Raw genomic sequence first — 22,009 nt, forward strand, 5'->3', positions numbered from 1 at the left:
TGTGTTTAAAAAACTTTTATTCTCTCTTCAGTCTCATATGAGTGAAACAATACAGTTGTTATAATTCACACCATCACCATCACCATCTGGTCCTCCATCTTCTGCTGTGATGGTGACACTGTTGGATTGGTTTAGAGTAGAGACAGACTGTCTAACATAGGTGACAGGTATTGTAAAGTTATTGTAAATAAAGTACACGTAGTTTTTAGTATAAAAAGATGTCGGGATTCAGGACATCCCTCTGGCTGTCCTGAATTGCTTGAACCCCTGCCAGGAGGCTCAGAGACCTTGGCAGAGAGCTCAAGACACCTGTAACTGTGATTACAACCCATGGAAAAAATTACCAACCTTATATGAGGGTCTGCAAGCCATTAAAGTCTAAGTCAAATAATAGTTAGTTTGTCATGGGATGAAAAATAGATTTTTTTGAGGTTTTTAGAATAGGGGTTCAGGAGGCAAGATGGAGGAATCTGGGCATGTCCTGTCCTCCTCCTTTTTCTTGGCCTCCATCATCTACTGTGATGTTGGCACTTTTGGATTGGTTTAAGGTAGAAGCTCACTGTCTAACATAGGTGATAGGTACTGGGAAGCTATTGTAAATAAAGTACATGTAGTTCTTAGTATAAAAAGACAACATCACCCCAAGGCAGTCAGTGTGCCATGAACCAACCTGCTGGACAGATTTCAGCAGGTTGGAGAAAGAATGTGATAGATAAGAAAAAATAAACAACCTTGAGAACCAGAGCCAAGGAATTCTGCCTTTTTCTTTGATCTCAGGGCTGGGAAAAAGAGACTTTCTAACACCTCGGGGTCATCTCAACACCAGAGCCCTCATAAAGCCACGGAGGGGCTGTACCTGGAGGCTGCAGAGTGAGATCATGCTGTACATCATCTGGGTGACGCAGAAGCAGTGCCGGAAATTGTGGAAGGGGTTGTTCCTGTAATTGTCGTGGATGCACAGCTGCAGAGAGAGGGAATGGAGCTGTCAGAGGTGGCAGAGCCGTTTGCCAAGCATGGGAAATCCTTAAAGAAGTCCTATAGTGAAATAGGAATCTCCTCCAGCCAGGTCTTATGAGCTCTTGGAGATCTGTATCACACCTGAGATAGCTCAGCTACCTCAGATGGCATAAAATCAGCAGGATGGCTTCTGTGGCAGTGTTGGAAACAGAAAAGTTTTAATAAAAGGCAAAATAACAAAACTCTTTACAGAGAAAAACAGAGCCAGGTGGAAGAAGCTCTTGCTCCTGGTAAAACACCTCACAAAAGCCATCAGTTTCTTTGTTCTCTTCTTTTTCTAGTAAATTGCTCAGATGGGACTTTTTGGCTCTTGCCCAATTGGCTATCCTTTAGTTTGAGGTGAAGTCCCCCAAGTCCTATGAGGTGTCTTCTCTGCTAATTGAGGAAAGAAACTTCTGGGCTCTTTTCCTTTTTGAGGAGACAAAGGATAGTTTTGTCACTCCATCAAAAAGGGACATATTCCTATACTATGGGGGCCAGGATTATTCTCTTCTAGGACAGAGTGACAGCACAGGGCCTCTGACACTTTCTGCCTTCCTGGGTGCCATTTGTGTTATAATACATACTATTATATTGGCTTTTTGAAAATATTAAAATAGATTCTATATGTGTGGTGTTAAAGTAACTTAGTTATAAAAATATAGCTTTTATTTCTGTTGTTAATTAAGCTTAGACATAGTAGTGAAATAGCTGATGTAAGTATGAAATAGTGATGAAATAGTGAAATAGAGATGTAAGTATGCTTGTGTTAAAATGCCTGCTTGGATGGGATAACACCCAATGAACACAGGATGAGGACACCTGTACAGATATTCCAATTATCAGCACTCACTGTATGAAGACAGTGTGGACCAAGGCCCAAAACTGGAGGTGATAAAAAAAGGACTTAAACCACAGCCAAGGAATATGCATGCTCAAAAAAGGTGGATCCCAAGGAGGAGATGTGCTAAACAATTCTTGGAACATGTAAACTAGTTTGGGGGAAATGTTTACTATGCATAAAGGTTTATGAATATGCAAATAGCTGATGTAATTGAAAGGTATTTAAGGGGTATCCCCAAGATAACAGTGTGCTCTTAGCTGAGTGCCAAAATGCACCCATAATAAACTTTGGTCTGTGGTCTTTGTATCCTATTGTTCTTTATTAAATTCTTTATTTTCACAGGAGAGTGAAGGTATTTTTCACATTTGTGTGTTCCAAGAATTCACCAGCAGGTAAAGCTCACAGAAAATCCCCTCTCATGCCAGCCAGCAATGGGCAAACATCCCAGCACAGCTGCATCTCTGTCCTCTGCTCTCATTCTGAATTTGTATTTCAAACCTTGCAGTGGCTAAAGGGGGACTGTAAAGGGCTCAGAGCCCACCCCTGTCCCCCTCTCCTGCTGAATACAAACTGCAGCTCTGATACCTTGAGGGCAGAAATGTGGCTGTCATGTCATTTCCCAATGCTCAGAGGCGGCACTTTGGGATGTGTTGCTTGGCACAGGGAGGATGTGAATGCACAGCAGGCTGGAGCACACCTGGATGGGTTTTCTGTGTTGGGTTTCTATGTTTCTATGGTGGGTTTTCTTTTCTGTCAGCCTGGGAGGGATTGAGCTGTCATGGGCTCGCAGGAGTCATTCTAGTGTGGTTTGACTTTCTACAGGTCCTGGCTCGGTTGCCCTCATTCCACAGGCAGGATAAAGCCTGTCTGTCCCTGTGTCCTGGCTGGTGCCAGGCTGGCAGAGGGAGGCTGGCACAGCTGGTCATTGACACGTGCCATGGTCATTATTCCAATGCTGCTCTGGTTTTCTGTCCCTCACAAAGCAGCACTGCTGGACCCCTCTGCTGAATACTCCTCCAAAGCCTGGAGAGCCCTCATGCTTCAGTTACTGAGCCTGAATTAATGACATGGACAGAATTCCTGCCTCCTTCTCCAGTTAAATTAGGAATTTACTTCAGGAGTCCTCACACCCCATCAGGATCAAATACCTCAACCCATCACCTGACTTCCAGAAGACCTCAAAGCTCTGGATGAGGTCAAGAGAAGTGTGGTGTTTCAGTGCTTATTCAATATTTGTGTGTTCCATTGCAAAAGCTGCACAGATCATTCTGCAGCAAGGATTTTAGAAACACATTTCATTTTTTTAAAGTGACTTAAGAATGGCATGAAATGGTTGTCAGCCATCCCACAGCCTACACATGGCACTGCCCAAAGCTGCATGGGTGTAATGGGCACATCCAGCTCTGGAGCCCAGAGCATCCCAAGGGACTCCTGACTCAGGAGGGATGGAGTGACTGGGTTGCATTAATCACTCCTTCCTCCTCTTTCTGGAAGACTTCTGTAGCCAGTGGATGTGGGAGAAGCATGAGGTGGCTTTTTCTCTCCCACTCGAGTTCAAAGTTATTTTTGTTGGATGTTTGGGAGGAATGATGAAGAGGATTTTATTTTATTACAAGGTTAATTACTATATGTGATATTATATATTCTATTCTATTCTATTCTATTAATTGAATTTGTTAAATATTTAATTGTATTTTATTGTATATTATTATGTGATTGTTGACAGTTTTGATATACATATATATGTATTTAATTGGTTAGTGAAGTAAAATACACTAGAATTTAATTATTAATTAATTTAACTATGAATTTTTTTAACGAAATAATTTTTATAATGTATTTTACTTGTGAACAAACACAGGTGCAGCAAATGAGATAAGAAATTTTTTTTGAGGTTTAGACAATATGAATTTTAGAATTTTTTTGGGAAGCTGTGCTTTGCTTTTTTCTGTGAAGAGAAATGTGGTGACACAAAGTGATGCCCACACTGTGCCACTTTGGAGCAGAGCCCTTGAGGCTTTCAAAAATCAGTTTTCCTTCTTCAAGAAGATGGGAGACCTCACCATGCCTTACCATTGTAGAAAATACACAACAAATTCCCTTTTTGTTGCTCAGAGTGAGGCTGTCTGAAATGTTAGTGGTGACAAATTGCCTGGAGACAGAGCTGGGGAAGCTGCCTGCAGCAGGGTGTGGGTGGGCTGTTGGTGTGTGTTGACATATCACCTTGCTTCCCATGTTTTTGGGCTGTGAAACAGGAGGAGGAGGAGATCTTCTGCTTTATCCACTCTGTGTTACCCTTGTTTGTGTTGGGATTCATCCCACCCCTTGTCTTCAGCTGCTTTATAGGGTCAACACCACCCAGCTTTTCCTTTGCCTTCTTCAGAGGGAGAATTTTTGGTGTCTCCTTTAATGCAGTCAATATTGTTTATCTAAAAAGCCTTCACCAGTGCTGGGAATTAATTTCAGGTGAGCCTCCTGCCTTGTGTGGTGACATTTTATCCTTTATTCCAGGCTCTGTTCAGCCTCGTGCCTGGTTGTGTCCCTCCTGCAGCAGGACACCCAGCAGTGACAGCCCCATGTGCCTCCTGTTGTGCTGTAACACCCAGACCCAGCCTTTTCTTTGGCCTTTCCAAATTGGAAAGGATGATTTTGTGAATTTTTTAGGAGTCTACATCCTGATTTTGTGAATTTTTTAGGAGTCTACATCCATCTGAAACAGTGCCCTCTGCTCTCTGCAAGCTGCTCAGGGAATTAGATGAGATTAATGAGGTGTAAGTATTTTATAAAACATCTGTATGATGAATTCACACCATGATGTTTTTAATTATTGTCTCAATCCATTTGTGAGACACAGAGGAAAGTTTTTACTAGTTATAATTCCTCAGGCTATCCCTGGATGCTTTTTAAACAATGGTTAAAATATTTACTGGTTTGCAGTTCTCTAGGAACATGATGGGTTTTTTCCTAAGAAAGCAAATATATTCTTCAGCTTTTCAGCAAACACTTTCTTTTGCTCTCCCTTGGACCTGAAAACTCATTGCTTTTTAAATATTCCAGTGTTTCTCCCTCAGCCATCTCACTTTTGGTATGATCTCATCTTTCTCACATTTTGCATCTCTGCAACATTCTCACATCAAAGACTGAAGCACAGAAAGTTACCTTCTCAGCAATTCCTTTTCCTTCCTGACTTGCTCTTTCCTCTGCTCCCTGTGATTTAGTCCTTTGAATGATTATTGCACTTTCTAGCTATATCTGAAGGCACTTGTCTTGCCTCCATTTACAGTAGGCATCAAGAGCATTCAGCAGAAATGTACTGCTTTCAGTAACAGAAGCCTCAGCAAATGCATGCAAAAATGCAATGAGTTAAAAAAAGACTCATTTGTGACCACAAGAATGCAAATATTTTCTGAAATACTTAAATTTTAAGAATTTGTATAGACTGCTTTCATTGGGATTGCTCATCCCAGGCATGTTAATTCCATGACTCAATGCCTTGTTTATTGATTCTTGAATGTGAAAAACTGCAAACACCAGTAACTAGAAATACTCACCAGCCACCTCTTCAGGGTGATGGGATTGATGTTGAAGTCTTTTACCAGCCCAAGGTCGTGGTACATGTGCTCCAAGCAGCTCAGCATCTGCAGCCAGGAACAGGCAGGTTATGGTTGGCTCTGTAAACACCCCTGGAGGACACCCTGTGAAGTGAATTCCCCCTTGCCAGCATCAAATAATTGCAGAGCCCTCTTTAGATGAAAGAAAGATGTTCAAAGACTGCATGATGAAAGTGCAAGAGAGGAGGCAGAGAGGGCTGGAAGCTTTTTGAAGCAGACAGGCTGCTGTTGATTTCACAGGTTTTGTGCAGGGCTTTGAATGTCACACCAGCCCTCTTCAGAGACTGCGATTTGTGTGTATCACAGCAATTCCTGCTCACAAATAAAGCATTGCCATTTTCCCAGTTCAGCTGGGATGTGAACTATTGCCCAGTGAAACCAGCGGGAGCTTCTCCCTGGCTGCGCAGAAATGGATCAGGCTTCAGCGGAACAGAAAATGACAGCAGAAAATAAGAGATCCCTGAAGAAACATTTAATTCAGACATTTGTCAATACCTTCTTTCTTTATGACTTCTTGTGAGTTCCTAACTCCGCGATCTTACCTCACATTTCTTGTTTAAAAGATTTCCCATTATAACCCCACAAAATTGCAGCAGTTTTGTGATTATCCCCTCATGGAGACTGTAACTATGAATCCCTACAGCTGAAATGCAGGCACAGGCAGCTCTTCTGAGACATCTGCTCTGCAACAGCAAGGGGGATTCAGGTAATTTAGCACCACCCCTCACGTTTAATCATCTGGGCTTGAAAGAATTGAAAATAGAAGGTATTGATAATCTCAAATAATTGAATCAATATTGATACTCTCAAAATATTGATGATCTCAAAGAATTGAAAGCAAAAAATATTGATAATCTCAAAGAATTGAAAACAAAAAATATTGATAATCTTAAAGAATTGAAAACAAAATATATTGATAATCTCTAGATATTGATAATCTCAAATAATTGAAAACAAAAGATATTGATAATCTCAAAGAATTAAAAACAAAAGATATTGATAATCTCAAAGAATTGAAGCAAAAGATATTGATAGTCTCAATCTAACAGCTTCCACCAGTCAGACATGAACAGGTTTCCTGGAGTTCAGGAGTTTATGTGTAAATGCATTCCCATTTCTGAAGGCCCAATCTGCAGGGGATGGAATGTGACCATTGTTTTAGAAAATGTAGTTTTTAGACTGGAAAGTAATCCAGGGGTTTCAGCATGAGAGGTAAAATATCACAAATACAGCCTTGAAGGCATTTTGAGTTAGTTTTCTGTTATTTAGGCTCTTAGAAACTCACCAGAAAAAATGATTTAATCTAATGAAACTTTATATTTATCCAGGGAAATATAAATGTAAGTCATGGAGTAACAACAGGGCTGATTTTGAGTAATCCAAACAGGAGGAGACTTTCCTGCAAGACCTGAGGGACAATGCCATGAGCTGAATGCTGCTCCGATCACAGGGACAGCATTTTGCTGAAAATCCCCTTGTCCTGGTAGAATATATGTTTTGCAATAAAAGACTTTCCAAGACAAGAAACTTTAACCAGAAGTGCTGAATTAGAAATGCAGCTGTTGCCAAGAGAGCTTTGGGTGAGTGAGGAGGAGACTCTCAGTCCCGAAACTCCCCTGAACACAGGGGAATCTCAGTTTTCATGTGCAGCTTTCTTGGTCAGCAGCAAAAGGGTGAAAATGGGACTCTTGTAAGGCTTGAAAAGTGAGAAGGCATTTGAGAAGGAGGAGCCAGGCTTCCTGCAAGGCTGTGTTTGCTGAGATGTTTGTCTTGAGTGAGATTTGCTACTACTTGCTAAATCTGGTTTTACATTATATGATAAACTGGTTTTGTACATGATATTATATATATCTGGTTTTACATTATATTATAAGCTGAATTTATACATTATATTATATATATCTGGTTTTACATTATATTATGAGCTGGATTTATGCAGTATATTATATATATTTGGTTTTACATTATATTATAAGCTGGATTTATGCAGTATATTATATATATCTGGTTTTACATTATATTATAAGCTGTCCACTCTTAACATCCTTCTCTTTCAGGCTTCTGCAGGTTTACACATAGAACCTTCCAGAATCTTCTGCAGTACAAATGATGAACCATGAATAACACTAATAGCAGTTAAAAAAAGAAGAAAATTAAGTCATTTGTATGATTGCTGCTGGGCATGCTTCCAGAGCTACCCAAGCCTTTCCCTGGTTTAAAAAATTTAGTCCTGTCCTCCATGATGTTTTTATTGAGTGAGATTTGCTAGTCCTTTCTAAATCTGGTTTTACATTATATTATAAGCTGGTTTTATACATTATATTATATATGTCTGAGTTTACCTTATATTATAAGCTGGTTCTATACATTATATAATATATACATGGTTTTATATTATATTATATTATAAGCAGATTTTACACTTTATATTATATATATCTGGTTTTACTTTATATTATAAGCTGTCCACTCTTAAAATCCTTCTCCTTCACACTTCTGGAGGTTTACACATAGAACCTTCCAGAACCTTCTGCAGTACAAATGGTCAACCATGAGTAACACTAATAGCAGTTAAAAAAAGGAAGAAAATGAAGCAATAAGGAGATATTAATTGGCTTTGAATGCAGCCCTGCAACCTCTTCAGAACAAGCTGCAGAAAAAACCCTCAGCTGAAGGGGTGTGAATCAATGCCTGCACCTCTGCCCGCTGCTTTATTGATCTGAGTGGAGTTATTGATGATGTGCTTAAGCACACACTTCACTGGGGATTGATTTGTTCAGATAAAATGGCATGGGAGAGCTCATGTGGCAGTAATGACAGTGCACCAGTTGAGGGACTTTACTAGGAGGAGATTAAAGAGCAAATAAAGAGAAGCCAGGAAATGATAAGCAGCATCATCTACCTGCCATCTGCTAGGAAGAAGCACTGCATTTCTGGTGTGGTATAGAAATGGAAAAATATTGAGAGTAAGGGGCAGGAAAGGGGGGAAAACCCTGCAGTCTGTCTCAAAGGGTTCTTCTGGCCTTTTTGGCTCTCAGAATGTGCCAAACCTGCCAACCTGGCATCCTCACCTCGTTGGGCTCCCACAGCCACACGTCAAAAGTCGGTTTCCGCAGAGCCTCGATGGTCTCCTGGGACAGCATGTACTGCAAACAGAAAGGCAGGAGGGTAAACAAGGGTGTCCCTGCCATGGGAATGCTGCGGCACGTCCTTGGGGCTCCCAGGGCTCCATTCATGAGGGATTTAGCCACATTTCCCAAGGAGAGAGCAAATGATCTCTCCCTCTGGCCACCCAACCCTCCTCACCCTTCTCACCAGCTGGCAGCTGCTCATTGGGTCAGATCCTTGTGGGGCAGAACTTGGGAGAAAAGGGAGAGTGGAGGTGTTTAGGAGAGGGTCATGGCTAAATCCAGCACAGAAAATCAAAGGCACAGGGCACAGACCCATCCCTGCACTGGCTCTGCTGCTTGCAGAGCATCAGCAGCACTCGAAGCTGCCAGTTGGGGAGGGTGGTGTGAAGTGTCTCTGCTTACAGTGCTAAATTAGCTGGTGGGGATGATATGTTTATTTTCAGATGATTTATGCTCTCATTTCGAGTGTTTTTTCAAGAGAGCCCACAGTTTCAAATTGGTTGTCAGCCTGCAAGATTCAAGTGATTTTTTATCATTACGCTCAAAGCCTAAAACGAAATCAAGATCATTCACCAGTTATGGCTGTATAGAAAATGAAAAGAAAAGGAATGTGCAGGGTTAAAAGACATGGGGATATCAGGACTCTACAGATTCATCTTTTCAGGCTCCTATTCATCAGTGGTTTTGGGACTCAAAACCTTTGTGGCTTCAATTGGCCCATTTACCATGGCTGTCTCTAGTTTGGGTTTACTCTCCTGAGCAAGTGAATGACAATTTCTGAGCCATCAAATTGATATTTAATCCAAGAAGGAACAACACAGAAGATTAATTTTTCTTCTTCAGAAGGCAAGGAGTTTTGCATTTGCCCACACAATGCACATTTAGTGTGACTTTCTGCAAGAAAACTGCAATTTAGCAGTACAGATTTGGTGTTGCAATGACATCTTCCTTCAGCCTCACTGACATTGGACAAATCCAGCACCTGACAACTGATAACAAATTTTTGCAAATCTCCAAAACCCCAAACTCCCATGAGTTTTGCTCTAGGAATAATGCAGAAATACAAAAGTTTACTCTGCAGTGGTTCAGTGCAACTCCTTATTCTTAATTCAAGATCCTAATGCAGCAGTCCATCAAAGTTTAATCTGACATATATACTTATCAAGGGAAAAAAAACTGGCTTAGAAATGATGTGCTCTGTGAAATCATGTGTTAGTGTCAGGAGCACAAGCCTCCTGGGCAAAAGTTAACCAAAAGAAATAGAAGTGCCAGAGTCTGTGCTTCAGTGGAGGTCACTTCAGCGAGGCAGAGCAGAACAAAGAGCAGAATTTATTACTCTGCTGGGCTCTGAGGATAAATGTGCACAGACCCATGTCCATGTCATGGATCTGCATCACACAGGACTGTGAGGATTCAGCTTTGGTGTGTGTGAGGTGATGCTCATGGTTAAACCATCATTTGCAAGTGGGTGAGCTGGTGTTTTGTCAAGGTCTGAGCTGGGCACTGGGCAGGCATAACCAGGCAGCTTTAAATAATTCTTGTAGGCAAAGACTGCAGGTTCTGGCATTCAGGACCCTGTGCTCTTAATGGTTTCAGCCTCATTCATCACTGTGGATCTGTAGTTGTGCTTGCCCAGGAGACATTTTTCTTCCAGCATTACTGTTTCCTCTAGCAAATACACTAACTCATTTTCACAGGGACAATGAATCATTTTGGAGAGAATCCAATGTCGCATTTTCTCTTTGTTTCCCTAGGTGAAACATCCCCATAAATTACTTTTTAAATTAAAAAATAATCTATTAGGAGAAAACAGGCAGCAGCACTACTTTCAATCAGAACACAGCATTACAGGGTGTTTTTGATTGTTGCTATGAGCGTGGAGAATAAACAAATATAACTAGACAAAAGAGTGTTAAATGTTGATGAATGCACAATGTTCATTAACATTTCAAGCACTAACGAGCTTGCAAGTATTAAAGACTACTGAGAATTAAACTTTAAGTCACCATGGGCAACTGATGGCTTTTTCCATTGGCATTTTGGATCAGATCTTGGATTTAGAATAACAGGGAATTAATGGCTAAGGAGTCACACGTTGTAAGGCAGCACTTGTCAGGATGGCAGGAATATGGGAAGAGAAAATTGTGTGGTACCTTTGGGTAGGATGGTACATCCCTCCGTGGAGCTGGCCTCTTGTTTTCATCCAAAAAGCTGTACTTGCAGGGACAGTTAGTCCTGAAATGAAATATTCATCTCTTAACATTGAGGGAACACAAGCACAGTGCCTCAGTGGCCACCCCTCAGAGAACCATCCTGCTCCAACACCTCTTCCTTTCTAATGCAGCGTTGTCCAAAATGCTTTGGAAGTGTGATCCTCCTCAGGATTTTCTCCCCTTGTGCAACACCCCTGTTGCCCTTTCTTGGTCTATTTGCATTCAAGAGAGAAGGATCCAGATCCAAGTTCAGGCATGTATCCATGGATACCTGTCCCAGATTGCAAGGCAAGACATATTCTATTTGCCATCTGTATGGCCGTTGTCTTTGGTCAAGTGGGCATTTTGCCTTATCTCTTCCACACCCAATCCTCCCTCGGGAGGAGACACATGCTGATAAGAGACTATTGAATGTCACTGCATGACTGATAAGAACTACAGCATCCCATTGGGAGATGTGAGCCCAGAGGGAGGAGCCAAGCACTCCTAACTGGATATAATCTGGAGATTCTGGAACACCAGCACAGCTTCTCCACTGGATTCCCAGAGGAACAGCAGCTGCCTCTTTTTTCACTGGATCTTCAGAGGAAGAATACATCCTTCTCTACAGGATCCCTGCTCCAGCAGAACCACCCCTGACACTCCAGGAGGGCTGCAGCCACAATTCCAATGGGACTGCTACCAACACCCTCACCCACAGGGTGTCAGGTTGTGTTCTGACTGTCAGTGTTGGTTTAGTTTACCGCATTGTTTATTTTATCCTTTTATTTTCTTCCCTATTAAAGAACTGTTATTTCCTGCTGCCGTATTTGTTGCCTGAGAGCCCCTTAATTTAAAATTTATAGCAATTCTGAGGGAGGGTTTACATTTTCCATTTCAGGGGAGGCTCCTGCCTTCCTTAGCAGACACCTGGCTTTCCAAACCAAGACAATACCCAACCACTTCTCCTTAGACTTCCAGTGAGCAGCTTGCTGTCCATGGCAGGCATCCTTCTCCAGGGCTGCACCACATTGGCTATGGTGATTTTATTCTATAAACCTATGCTCATTCACTGCTGAGGGCACCCACTGAGCCTTGCTGCAGCCCATGAGAACTTCCACTTTGATGCTGTGACCTCCTTGGCTGCTGCCCCTTGTGTGGGACAACAGCAGAGAGGCACAGATTTGGCAGACACCTCTGCCTGGCTCCCTGATCCTGGAGAAAGGGAGCCACTGCCAGTAATTATGGGTAATTAACACTTGCCTGGTTATTAACACTGCCAGTTATCTACTCTTCTTTCCTCTGCACATGGAAAAGCCAAGCTGATGCTTTCCCATCTGAACAGAGGCCCAGGAGGGGCCTCATCACTCTGCCATTCCCTGGTGAGGCTGCAGCCAGGGGAGGGTTGGGCTCTTCTCCCAGATGGCCTCAAACTGTGCCAGGGCAGGGACAGACTGGACATCAGGGAGAATTCCTTCATTGAAAAGCTGGTCAAGCACTGGAAGGGGCTGCCCAGGGAGGTTTGGAGTCCCCATCCACGGAGGTGTCCAATGAAGGCCTGGATGTGGCACTCAGAGCTCTGGGCTGGGGACAAGGTGGGGACCAGGCCCAGCTTGGCCAAGATGGCCTTGCAGGGCTTTTCCCAGCTAGCTGTCCACATGGACTTTGTTAACTCTTGTGTGAGGCTGATCTTCTTGCATTTTGTATTTGTAGAGCCATGGAATGGTTTGGGTTGGAAAAATGCAGCTGCACTCACCCCTGCTGTGGGCAGGGATGCTGCTCACTGGGTCAGGTTGCTCAGGGCCCCATCCAATCTGGCCTTGAGCACTTCCAGGGATTTATCCCTGGAGTCCTAACATTTGGATTATCCTCTCTCAGTTTTCAAGCCTCCTGCCAAAGGAAGCAGAAATAAACCTCCCAAAAGAAGCCAAGCAAAGCATTCCATTAACTCGGTTTGGGCATTTTTGATTATTACATTTTGCATTGTATCTCTTCTGAGTGATTCTCTTCTCTGTTGGGAATTAGTCCAGGTCTCTTTTCTCCTCTTAACATTGATGTCTACTGTCACTTCTGGTGGCAGTGTCAGAATCCTGTGAAAGTTATGTCATTTCACAGCTCATGGTGGTCAGCTGACATCAGCCAGCTCCCTTTCCTGCCCTGTTTAAGGAGATTCTCACTTGATGAAAAGCTGTCTTAATCATTCCTAAAGCCCTTTCCTCAAAACTCCACTGTGTGGGGTATTAGTAGGATAAAAATAGTGAGACTGGGACATTCCTTGCCCTAATTGGACCTGACTGCCAGGGTTAGCTGAGGGTCAGCCAGCTATCTCTAATTCCCAGCTGTAGCAGGATATTGAAGCCTTCATCCCAGCACACTGGGGAACACACCAGAGCCAGGATGCATCAGACCTTCACAAATGCAAAACTGGATCTGCAAATGATCATGATTTTAAATGACACCATAATGCTATTAGCATCTGCCAGTGGTGAGTGCAAAAAGCAGACAAGCAAAAAAATAAAGCAATTTGAGGAGGATGCAAATGGAGCTGCTTTGCTCTTCTGAGCAGAGAGCTGCACAATTCACTGAGCTTTTATAAACCTGGCTGCCCTGCCTTACTCTCTCATTTGATAATGTAACAGCAAATATAAGAAAAGGTAAACACCCATACAGCTGTGTACACTGAGATCTCATTGAAGGAATACAGGCACTCACAAATATTTATGTACATCAATTAAATTTACACGGGATCCCTTATTGCAACCACAATGCATTATCTAGCAAATGACACTGCACAAGGGATGACAGGTCCAAATGAGAGCAAATAACATTTCCACTTCTCTGGGATGCCTCTGTTCCCACATACATCCCATGCCAGCAGGAGAAGGTTTCAGGCTTCAGCTTCCTGAGGTGGGTGAAGCATCCCTAGGCTGGGGTCACCACAGGCTGGTGACCTGGCTGCTCTGGGGCTTGGGAATAAGGAACTTCAGCTCCTGATGGGAGCCACCAAGGAGCATCATCATCTCCTCAGACTTGTATCCACGTCCAGCTGCTTTGGCTCCCACGCTCACAGGGTGAAGATAATCATGGGCAGAATTCTGCATGAGCAGGAAGAGCCTTTGAGCAGCTGGGAGGAGGGAGAGGCAGCTCAGGGTAACCAGGAGGAGCTGTGACAGAGCCACATGGACACAGCACCAAAGGGATGCTGTGAGAGAACCATGTGGACACAGCACCAAGGTGATGCTGAGCAGAGCAAGCCCTGCTCCTGCTCCAGAGACAGCAGCTGTGGGTGTGAGCCCAGAGCAAGCCAGGGTGGGTGTCTGTGCCCAGCTGAGCCCACTCCCATCTTTAGCACAGCTTTCCAGCCTCACACCCTGTGCTGGTCCCTCCTTTTGGAGCCTGTCACATCTCACCACCAGCCCTCTGTGAAGGTGACACCCCAGCTGGCACTGAGCAGATGGAACACCCCCCATTCTAGCTTTTCCTGTTAACAGTTTGCCGTTTAGACCACAAAATATAGATTGGAAGGGGACGAGATCTGGGATGGGAATTAGTCATGGCTGCTGGGACAGTCTCATACTCCCTGATGTGCTGTGGTGGTGACTGAGTGAACGTGAACTTGCCATAACTTCTTTTTTTGGAGCTAGTTCCCTGTCCACCTGTGCATCACTGCTCATCATCATCACTGCGCATCACAGTTCAGCTCTGCCAGCTCCCTGCCAGGAAGAGGCAGAGACACATGGGCACACACGTTCCTCACATCACACCCAGCACAAACCAGCACACATGCTCCTGCATTGGCGGCCAGCCTGGGCTTGGATTTTTCTAATGAGATTTCTCCACACACCCCAAAAAGAAATGATTCAAGTCACAGGGCAGACTGCATTCCACCCTGCTGAGGCACACAAATCTGAGGTTAATAATGTTACTCTGCTTTTATGCTAATATGACAGCTGAGTTTGACCTTGGACTTCATGGCAATGAATTATCATTGTGCCTCCTGACATATCTGCATGGCAACATTTACAAAAACGAGTGATAATAAAGCCTGAATCTTTTAGCACATTTCCACTGCCCTCCACAGGAAACAGTTTTGATTAAGGGTCAGACAATTTGACCCCGAGGCTGTCAAGACAGCAAAGTTACATTTGAAAAATCCCCTTCACCCTCATTTTGAGCAGCAGGGTATATTCCTCCCCAGAAAAATCCCCTTCACCCCCATTTTGAGCAGCAGGGTAAATTCCTCTCCTGCATCTTTCCCAGGAGTATTCCCAATCTCAGAGTGATTTGTTTGTCCTAGTGGGGCACTTCCGTGACACAGGGGCTGTTTTCCAGCTGAGACCATGCACCCTAGGAAATGCAATTTTTTCTGCTGCTGTTTTAATTACAGCAAAACCCAGCTCCACCATCACAATGAGCCCTTGCATTAGAATGCAAATTCCCAATTTCTTGTTGAATTTGAAACGGGTGATTTATAATAGCATGAGATCATAATTAGAGGAGCTGCTACATATTTATTTGGTAATCTCCCAGAATATATTGGAGCTGATTTGAGTGCTAACTGGTTCCCAACCAAAAGCTGCAGTGTGCAGAAGTTCTTTTCCCATTCTCTCTCTCTCTCTCTCTCCCCCAGTAAATCTGGATGAAGAATTCCCATTCTGTATGGTGACAAATAACTCCCAGGACCTTTTTCTCTATTCCCATGGCCCAAGCTAAATTAACTGGTGAATGGCTATAAATCTTCAAATAGTAAATTAAAACCTCTGTCATTGATGGTTATTGGTTTCCCTGCTCTTTTACTTCTAAGCCCAGGAGATAATTCTGAGTGGAAATGTTGCATGAGGCTTTAAAACCAGACACTCCTGTGGTTGGGTGCCAAGCAGAACTTACCTGCTGCTCCTTGCTGCCATTTCCTCCCTCATCTTTTTAATGTCACGCTTGCATTTCTCAATCTCCACCACCTTCAGGCCTTCCACTGCCAACAAAGGGAAAAAACAGGGCTGTCACCATGGCCAGAAGTCGCAGGGTCTGGTTTCACAATGGCGCAAAACTTCAGGGAGCTCTGCCAGTGGGGTTATCCAGCTCCCACAGGCTGCCTGGGCTCTCCCACAGGTGAGAGGTGCTGCCAAAGCAAGAGGAGACCCTGGAAACACACAGGGATTCTCTGCTGCCAACGCAGATAACACCCACAGAGCTTGGATTCACTCGATGGCTAAAACATCTCAGCTTCTGCACAGCAGCAGGCTGCTCCTCTGGTGCCTTCACTCCTGGGCTGCAGAGCAGGAATCAGAGGAAATCCTGAGCAGGAAAAAGCCCCACTCCCCTGATGGGATGATAAGCAGGGCTATGCAAACATGTCCCGGCAGGATTAGAATTCCCATTAAGATAAAAGGTTTTAATTCGGAAGTTCATGCAGAGCATTAAGGAGCTCTGGGAGGCATTGCTGGATACAGAAAAACCAAAGTGAGAATGCAGAGGGGATGCAGAGAGAAAAATGTTGAAAATTTGGCTCTAATGATAGATTTTTTTTAAGCTATTGAAATCCTGTCACTTCTTTTTGCCAATCAATTCTGTAATCAAAGGTTATTTCTACATGAAGCACAGAAAATCCTATATTTCCCTTCTGCATGTAATTGTGAGAGCCATGAGGCAAAAAGTTTGATTGCCTTTTTATGCAGCAGGGCACTTTATTCCCCATAGCTGAGAGAGCCCAATGCAATGAGAGTGTGAGAATAGTGAGAATAATTCTCCCTTTTCTTTCCCCCTCGTTGCACTGTCAGAGTGATCAAGGACACAGCTCCATTTATCACTGCATGTCATTCACATGCAATCATTTCACAGCTCATTTGTTTACTGAACTCCTTGTTTGCATGGAGGAAAATCAGTGTTCAGCAACTTTCTTAGAAAATCACAGTCTGGATCTCACTTATCTGGAGAGCAAGTGATAAAGCCCTGCCTTGAAGGGCACAGCTCTGGAGATAAGCAGAGACCTCAGTTTTGTTTACCTTTAGGAGAGTAACAACAAAGATTACAGCTGGGAAAAGGGAAAGAGATGTGTCTGATTATTATATATATTATTATATATATACACTATATATTATATATTATATATTATATAATATATATTGTAATATTTATATATAATTATAAGTTCTATTATATTATATATTATTATATATATTATAATATTATAATATGTTTTATTATTATGCTGATATAAATTATTATATTAGGAGAGGAAAGGGAAAAGGGTGTTAGTTTATTTTTGTTTACAGGGATGCTCTCCTAAAAATCCCATTTAGGCATTTATATTTTTTCATCTGTCATTGTTACAGTCAATTTCTTTGGGTGATCACAACGTGGTGATGCAGACAAGCTGCTCATTGGATATCTTAGTTCTGGATACCTGCATTTTTTGGGTGCTTTGTTCAACTGCTGATGGTCATCTCTAGCTGACCTGCAGGCCCTGTGCTGCTCTGTACCACACTGGTGCATTCACCTGGGAGAAATTCCATTTTCCAAGGTGTCTAATTGGTGGCCAGTGCTTATTTGAAGCAGTAGGAGCCAAGCAGAGTTATCAGTGACAGGGAAATGGGGCAGGCAAGTGCTGGGAGAAGAGGAGTTCTGGTGCAAAATGGGCAGCCCTGAGCATTTTTCTCATTGGTTTTCATCCCAAATCTCTTTGGGGAAGCAGAGAATTTTACATAATTATTTTCTTAAGGTAGATGTGAAGTGCTGACAAATTGCAAAGGGTTTTTTGGCAGTTTCCTTGTTCTTGTGTGGGCTGCTGTGCAAAGTCAAGCTATGGGACAAAACTTTCCCAGTGCTTGCTCTGCATGGGCTCATTTTCCAAGGGGAACTGACAAGCTTTAGCTGGGATTTAAAAATCAACTAAAAGATTTGGCTCCCTGAAAACACATCTCTGGTGAGGCCTCTAGGAATGGGAAGGAAGCTGAGAACATTTCATGGGAGGTGCAGATGTGGTGCTGTCATGAGCACTTATCCACACACACACGTCCCCTCTGGGGAAGAAATCCTGGAGAGCACATGTGGAAGTGGTGGAAAAGGGATCTCTGAAGGAGGCAGGAGAAAAGGCAAAATAAAAAGCACAATTCTTTCCACATTTGGCTTGCAAATGATAAATGGCCATGTCATGTGCACTGATTAAGGGCTCAATACATTATTCTGCAGTGAGAAATACCTTCTGAAAAGACCCTGTGCTGTCTAAAGAGATCCTTGGGCTGAATCCAGCAGTGAAACATGGCTCAGAGCAGCCTCTGGGAGCCCAGCTCAGGCAGGGAGGTTGGACACTCCCTCTCTCCCACGGTTTTGCTTCTCACACATGACAGCCCAGGGAGTTATTTCAGAATGCTGCAGAATGGGCTCTGTTGCAAGCTCTGGAAGTCTGGTGTGGAGCAGAGGGGCAGCCCAGGGAGTTCCTTCCCATGGATCGCTCCATCAGCTGCTGGTTCCATCAGCAGTGGGACCCACCCAGGGAGAGAATCCTCCTTTGGGGAGCAGGGAATTCATCCACCTGCATGGCTCTGGGCATGCTGCCTTCCCTAAACCAGCACTGAATTAAGTGCTGCACTGGGCAGGTGCTCAGTTTTTCCTGCCAGGAATGGCATGGATGCCATGGTTATCTCCCCCCTGTGCCAGTGCTGAGAGGCAGAGCTGTGCCAGGAATCCCAAAAGCAGCCCCTGGCTGGCTGGGATTGTTCCTTTCTTGGGCTGCCAAGGGGACACAGAGACTCACAGTTTACCTCATGTGCTCTAACCCATGGCATTTAGCCCTGAGGAATGGAGCTGGGCAGAAGTTTGAAAATGCAGAGTGGCTGAGCTCATTTTTCTTTTCTCTTTTTTTGGGGGGGGGGGGGGGTCAAAGAATAAACCAGCAGAGCCTTGGGAGGAGCAGCAGCCAAACTGGAGGAATCCATACCTGGGTTCATTTCTGGGGGTAGGAAAGCTGCAGGTTGCCCCCTCCATGGACATCCCTCAGCACCAGGAGCCTGAGGATGGGGTGGCCACAGGGAGAGGCTTCCCTGCAGCTGCTCCTCAAATCAGGACATTTCTTCCTCCCTCTGCTGACAGAGGGATCAGTCTCCCTGAGCAGCTGCAGGGTCAAGGTAGCTTCTGGTCAGGGGAAGTTTCAAGAACCAGAAACTCTTTTTTTTCCCAGACAGCCCTAGTGGGAAAGTTGTTTCTGCAGCTGTAGTGCTGGGAAAGGCTCTCCCATGCCCCTGAGCATCCTCAAGGACACGGGGTTAGAAGTCAAAATTGGATGGCAGCACTTTATTCACAGCCTTCCCTGCCTCTCTGGGACCTGTGTTCTGCCTGATGTACTGAAACAACTGAGAAACTGCACAGGGGGAAACAAAACCACCAAAAAACCCAGGAAAGGAGCTCATTGAGCAGGTGAGTTGAATTTGGCTGTTGCACTGTAAAAATATGGTTGTGTTACAGTGCAAGGAATTACTGAGGGAGCAGGGGGTGCCCAGCCTGGAGAAAAGGAGACTCAGGGCTGCCCCCATCACTGTGCACAGCTCCTGAAAGGTGCCTGTGCTCACCTGGGGCTGGGCTCTTGCTCCAGCAGCACTGACACACCCAGAGCACACAGCCTCGAGCTGCACCAAAGGAAATACAGGATGGATAGCAGGGAAAAGGTTTTTATGGAAAGAGCGAGAAAGTTCTGGAATGGCTGCCCAGGGAGGTGGTGGAGTCCCCATCCCTGGGTGTGTTTAACAAAGCCTGGATGTGGCACTGGGTGCCAGGGCTCAGTTGAGCTGTTGGGGCTGGGCTGGACTCAATGGTCTTGAAGGTCTCTTCCAACCCAGTGATTCTGTGAATTCTGTGAGGGATGGGACTGAGAGCAGCAGGAGAGTGTTACCCCCTGGAATTACAGACCAAACAGCTCCAGTGAGGGTGGGCTCAGCTCCTCAGAGTCAGAGGATCAGGGGGTGCAGAGGGATGGGGAGGTCACTGCTGGGTGCAGGAGGTGACAGACCACTGGGCCATGGGGGACATGGGAGGGCTGGCCAGGGGCTGGGAGGTGGAGATGGACAGGGGGTGGTGGAGACCCTGTGCCACAGGGACATGGGAGCAGCAGGACGTGGCCCCAGCCCCAAAGCTCAGTGGAGGGCTCAGCAGCCCCTCAGAGGGGGGACAGGAAGAGCGCTGGATGCTGGCAGCACCAGCCAGCCCACCCTGGTCCCCACATCCCCACCATCCCCACGGGCTGACCTGTGGCCTTGAGGGCTCAGAGTTGGCCAAATTACAAGGGGTTAGAGAAAGTGGAGGAGCAGGACAGGTCAGAGGTCACAAGGCACCAGTTCCCACTGTGATAAGGAATAAAGGGACACTCACATTCAACCTTTTTCTCCAGCATTGCCAAGTGATTAGCTACTTCCGTTTTCAGTTCATTGATTTTAAAAACCCTGGAAAGAAAACCCTCATGTATTAATGGCATACATTTCATGCTCTACCTACCCTAGATGCTATGGACTTCTGCTAGAAATGTCCATATTTGTATCTCTATGATTGATCTGCCCAGCTCACATTTGTCATAAGGAAAAGCAAATTTTCCATGGAAATGCTAACACTGGGGCAGAAAATACACCTGGGTTTAATTTTCAGAAAAATTAACAAGAGATATATTTTTTATGGCCCTGGGAATGTCCTGTGGCTCTACAACACTTCATCTGCCCCTCTCTCAGCAGTGCCTTGCTACTGTACCCCCCCCCAGGGAAGCAAAGTTAAATTGGTAATTGTTCAATTGGTAATTCCTAATTGTTCAATTGGTAATTCATGGTTGTCCAAGAGCAGCGTCTTGGTGTCTGCAGGCTCTGAAATCTCCTCCCCTCCTGCCAAGTTACGCTGCTGATTTCTGGGACTGATCTGCCTTATTGAAACCAGCTGGGATTAAATAAGCAGCTACACAGATGTGGAGAAATCCTCTCTGAGGAGAGACATTTTTGGGTGATAAAGGGGAAAACGAAACAAATCTGATGATTTGGCTGCTCAACGAAGAAGCGTTTCTTTTGCTTCCTAAGAGGGAAGGAGCATTTACTACTTGATCTCCTTTTTAGATCAAAGATAATCACTGAAATTGCTTTTGGTTTGAGCTACTGTATTGCTGTCAGCAGGAAATAATGTGTCCCAGACCTAAATTTGGCAGGCAGAGTGGGATTTGAAAGATGTCTTAAATGCCCCTCTGCCTCCTGTGAAAATTTCACTTCGGGTAGATAGAAGAAACAGCATTTTAAATTAATAATGATGTTCAGTTTCTTACCTCGAGAACTGCTCAGCAATCTGTCCCAAAAAATTCTGGAACAATTCTTCTTTCTCTGAAAAAAAAAATAGAAAGAGGACATGAGAAAAAAAAAAGAAAGGAAAGATACCCTCAGCCCTTCTGCAAAGTGGGCTTCCAGTTCTGATGGGGAGGCCAAAAAATTGTTTAGGTGCTTTGAAGAGTGACAGGGTTTGGAAATGGCTCCTTGTCTCACCTGCCTTTCTTTTCCTGCAGATTACAGACAGGTTTCCCAGAAGTTTTATTTTTTGGAGGCTGAGTGTCTGAGAGGTGGCTTGTTTTAAGGCTGCCCTTTCTGGAGACCCTTTCACAGACCTTGGGTGGGACACCAAGAACCCCACCTGGCTTTTGAAATTTCCTGCTCACAGTCGGTGTCTCTACACCACCAGCACTCTGTGACAGAGTGCCCATGAACAACCCCACAGCTCATGAACAACCCCACATGAACAATCCCACATGAACAGCCCCACAGCCCATGAACAGCCCCACAGCTCATGAACAGCCCCACAGCCCATGAACAACCTCAGAGCTCATTAACAACCCCACATGAACAATCCCACAGCCCATGAACAGCCCCACAGCTCATGAACAACCCCACAGCTCATGAACAACCCCACAACCCATGAACAGCCCCACAACCCATGAACAGCCCCACAGCCCATGAACAGCCCCACAGCTCATAAACAACCCCACAGCCCATGTACAACCCCACATGAACAACCCCACATGAACAACCCCACAGCCCATGAACAGCCCCACAGCTCATGAACAGCACCACAGCCCATGAAGAACCTCAGAGCTCATTAACAACCCCACAGCCATGAACAACCCCATAGTCCATGAACAGCCCCACAGCTATGAACAACCCCACAGCCCATGAACAGCCCCACAGCCCATGAACACTAAATAAAACCCAGCCTGCCTTTCAGTCT

General features: G+C 44.5%; 1 protein-coding gene across 3 annotated transcripts in view; it reads right to left on the minus strand.

Annotated features, from left to right (window-relative positions):
- PDE9A (phosphodiesterase 9A) overlaps window positions 1–22,009 on the minus strand; it is a 56,975-nt gene that overhangs the window by 8,880 nt on the left and 26,086 nt on the right. For all 3 annotated transcript variants that reach the window (XM_058824682.1, XM_058824681.1, XM_058824683.1), the window contains 7 exons: window positions 21,060–21,114; window positions 20,135–20,205; window positions 15,662–15,746; window positions 10,736–10,817; window positions 8,523–8,597; window positions 5,392–5,478; window positions 857–961 (listed from right to left, as the gene is read on the minus strand). In XM_058824682.1, coding sequence (XP_058680665.1) covers window positions 857–961; window positions 5,392–5,478; window positions 8,523–8,597; window positions 10,736–10,817; window positions 15,662–15,746; window positions 20,135–20,205; window positions 21,060–21,114 — 560 coding nt within the window. The remainder of the gene's footprint in view (window positions 1–856; window positions 962–5,391; window positions 5,479–8,522; window positions 8,598–10,735; window positions 10,818–15,661; window positions 15,747–20,134; window positions 20,206–21,059; window positions 21,115–22,009) is intronic.

Source organism: Ammospiza caudacuta, chromosome 2 (assembly GCF_027887145.1).
Source record: "Ammospiza caudacuta isolate bAmmCau1 chromosome 2, bAmmCau1.pri, whole genome shotgun sequence".
NCBI lineage: Eukaryota > Metazoa > Chordata > Aves > Passeriformes > Passerellidae > Ammospiza > Ammospiza caudacuta.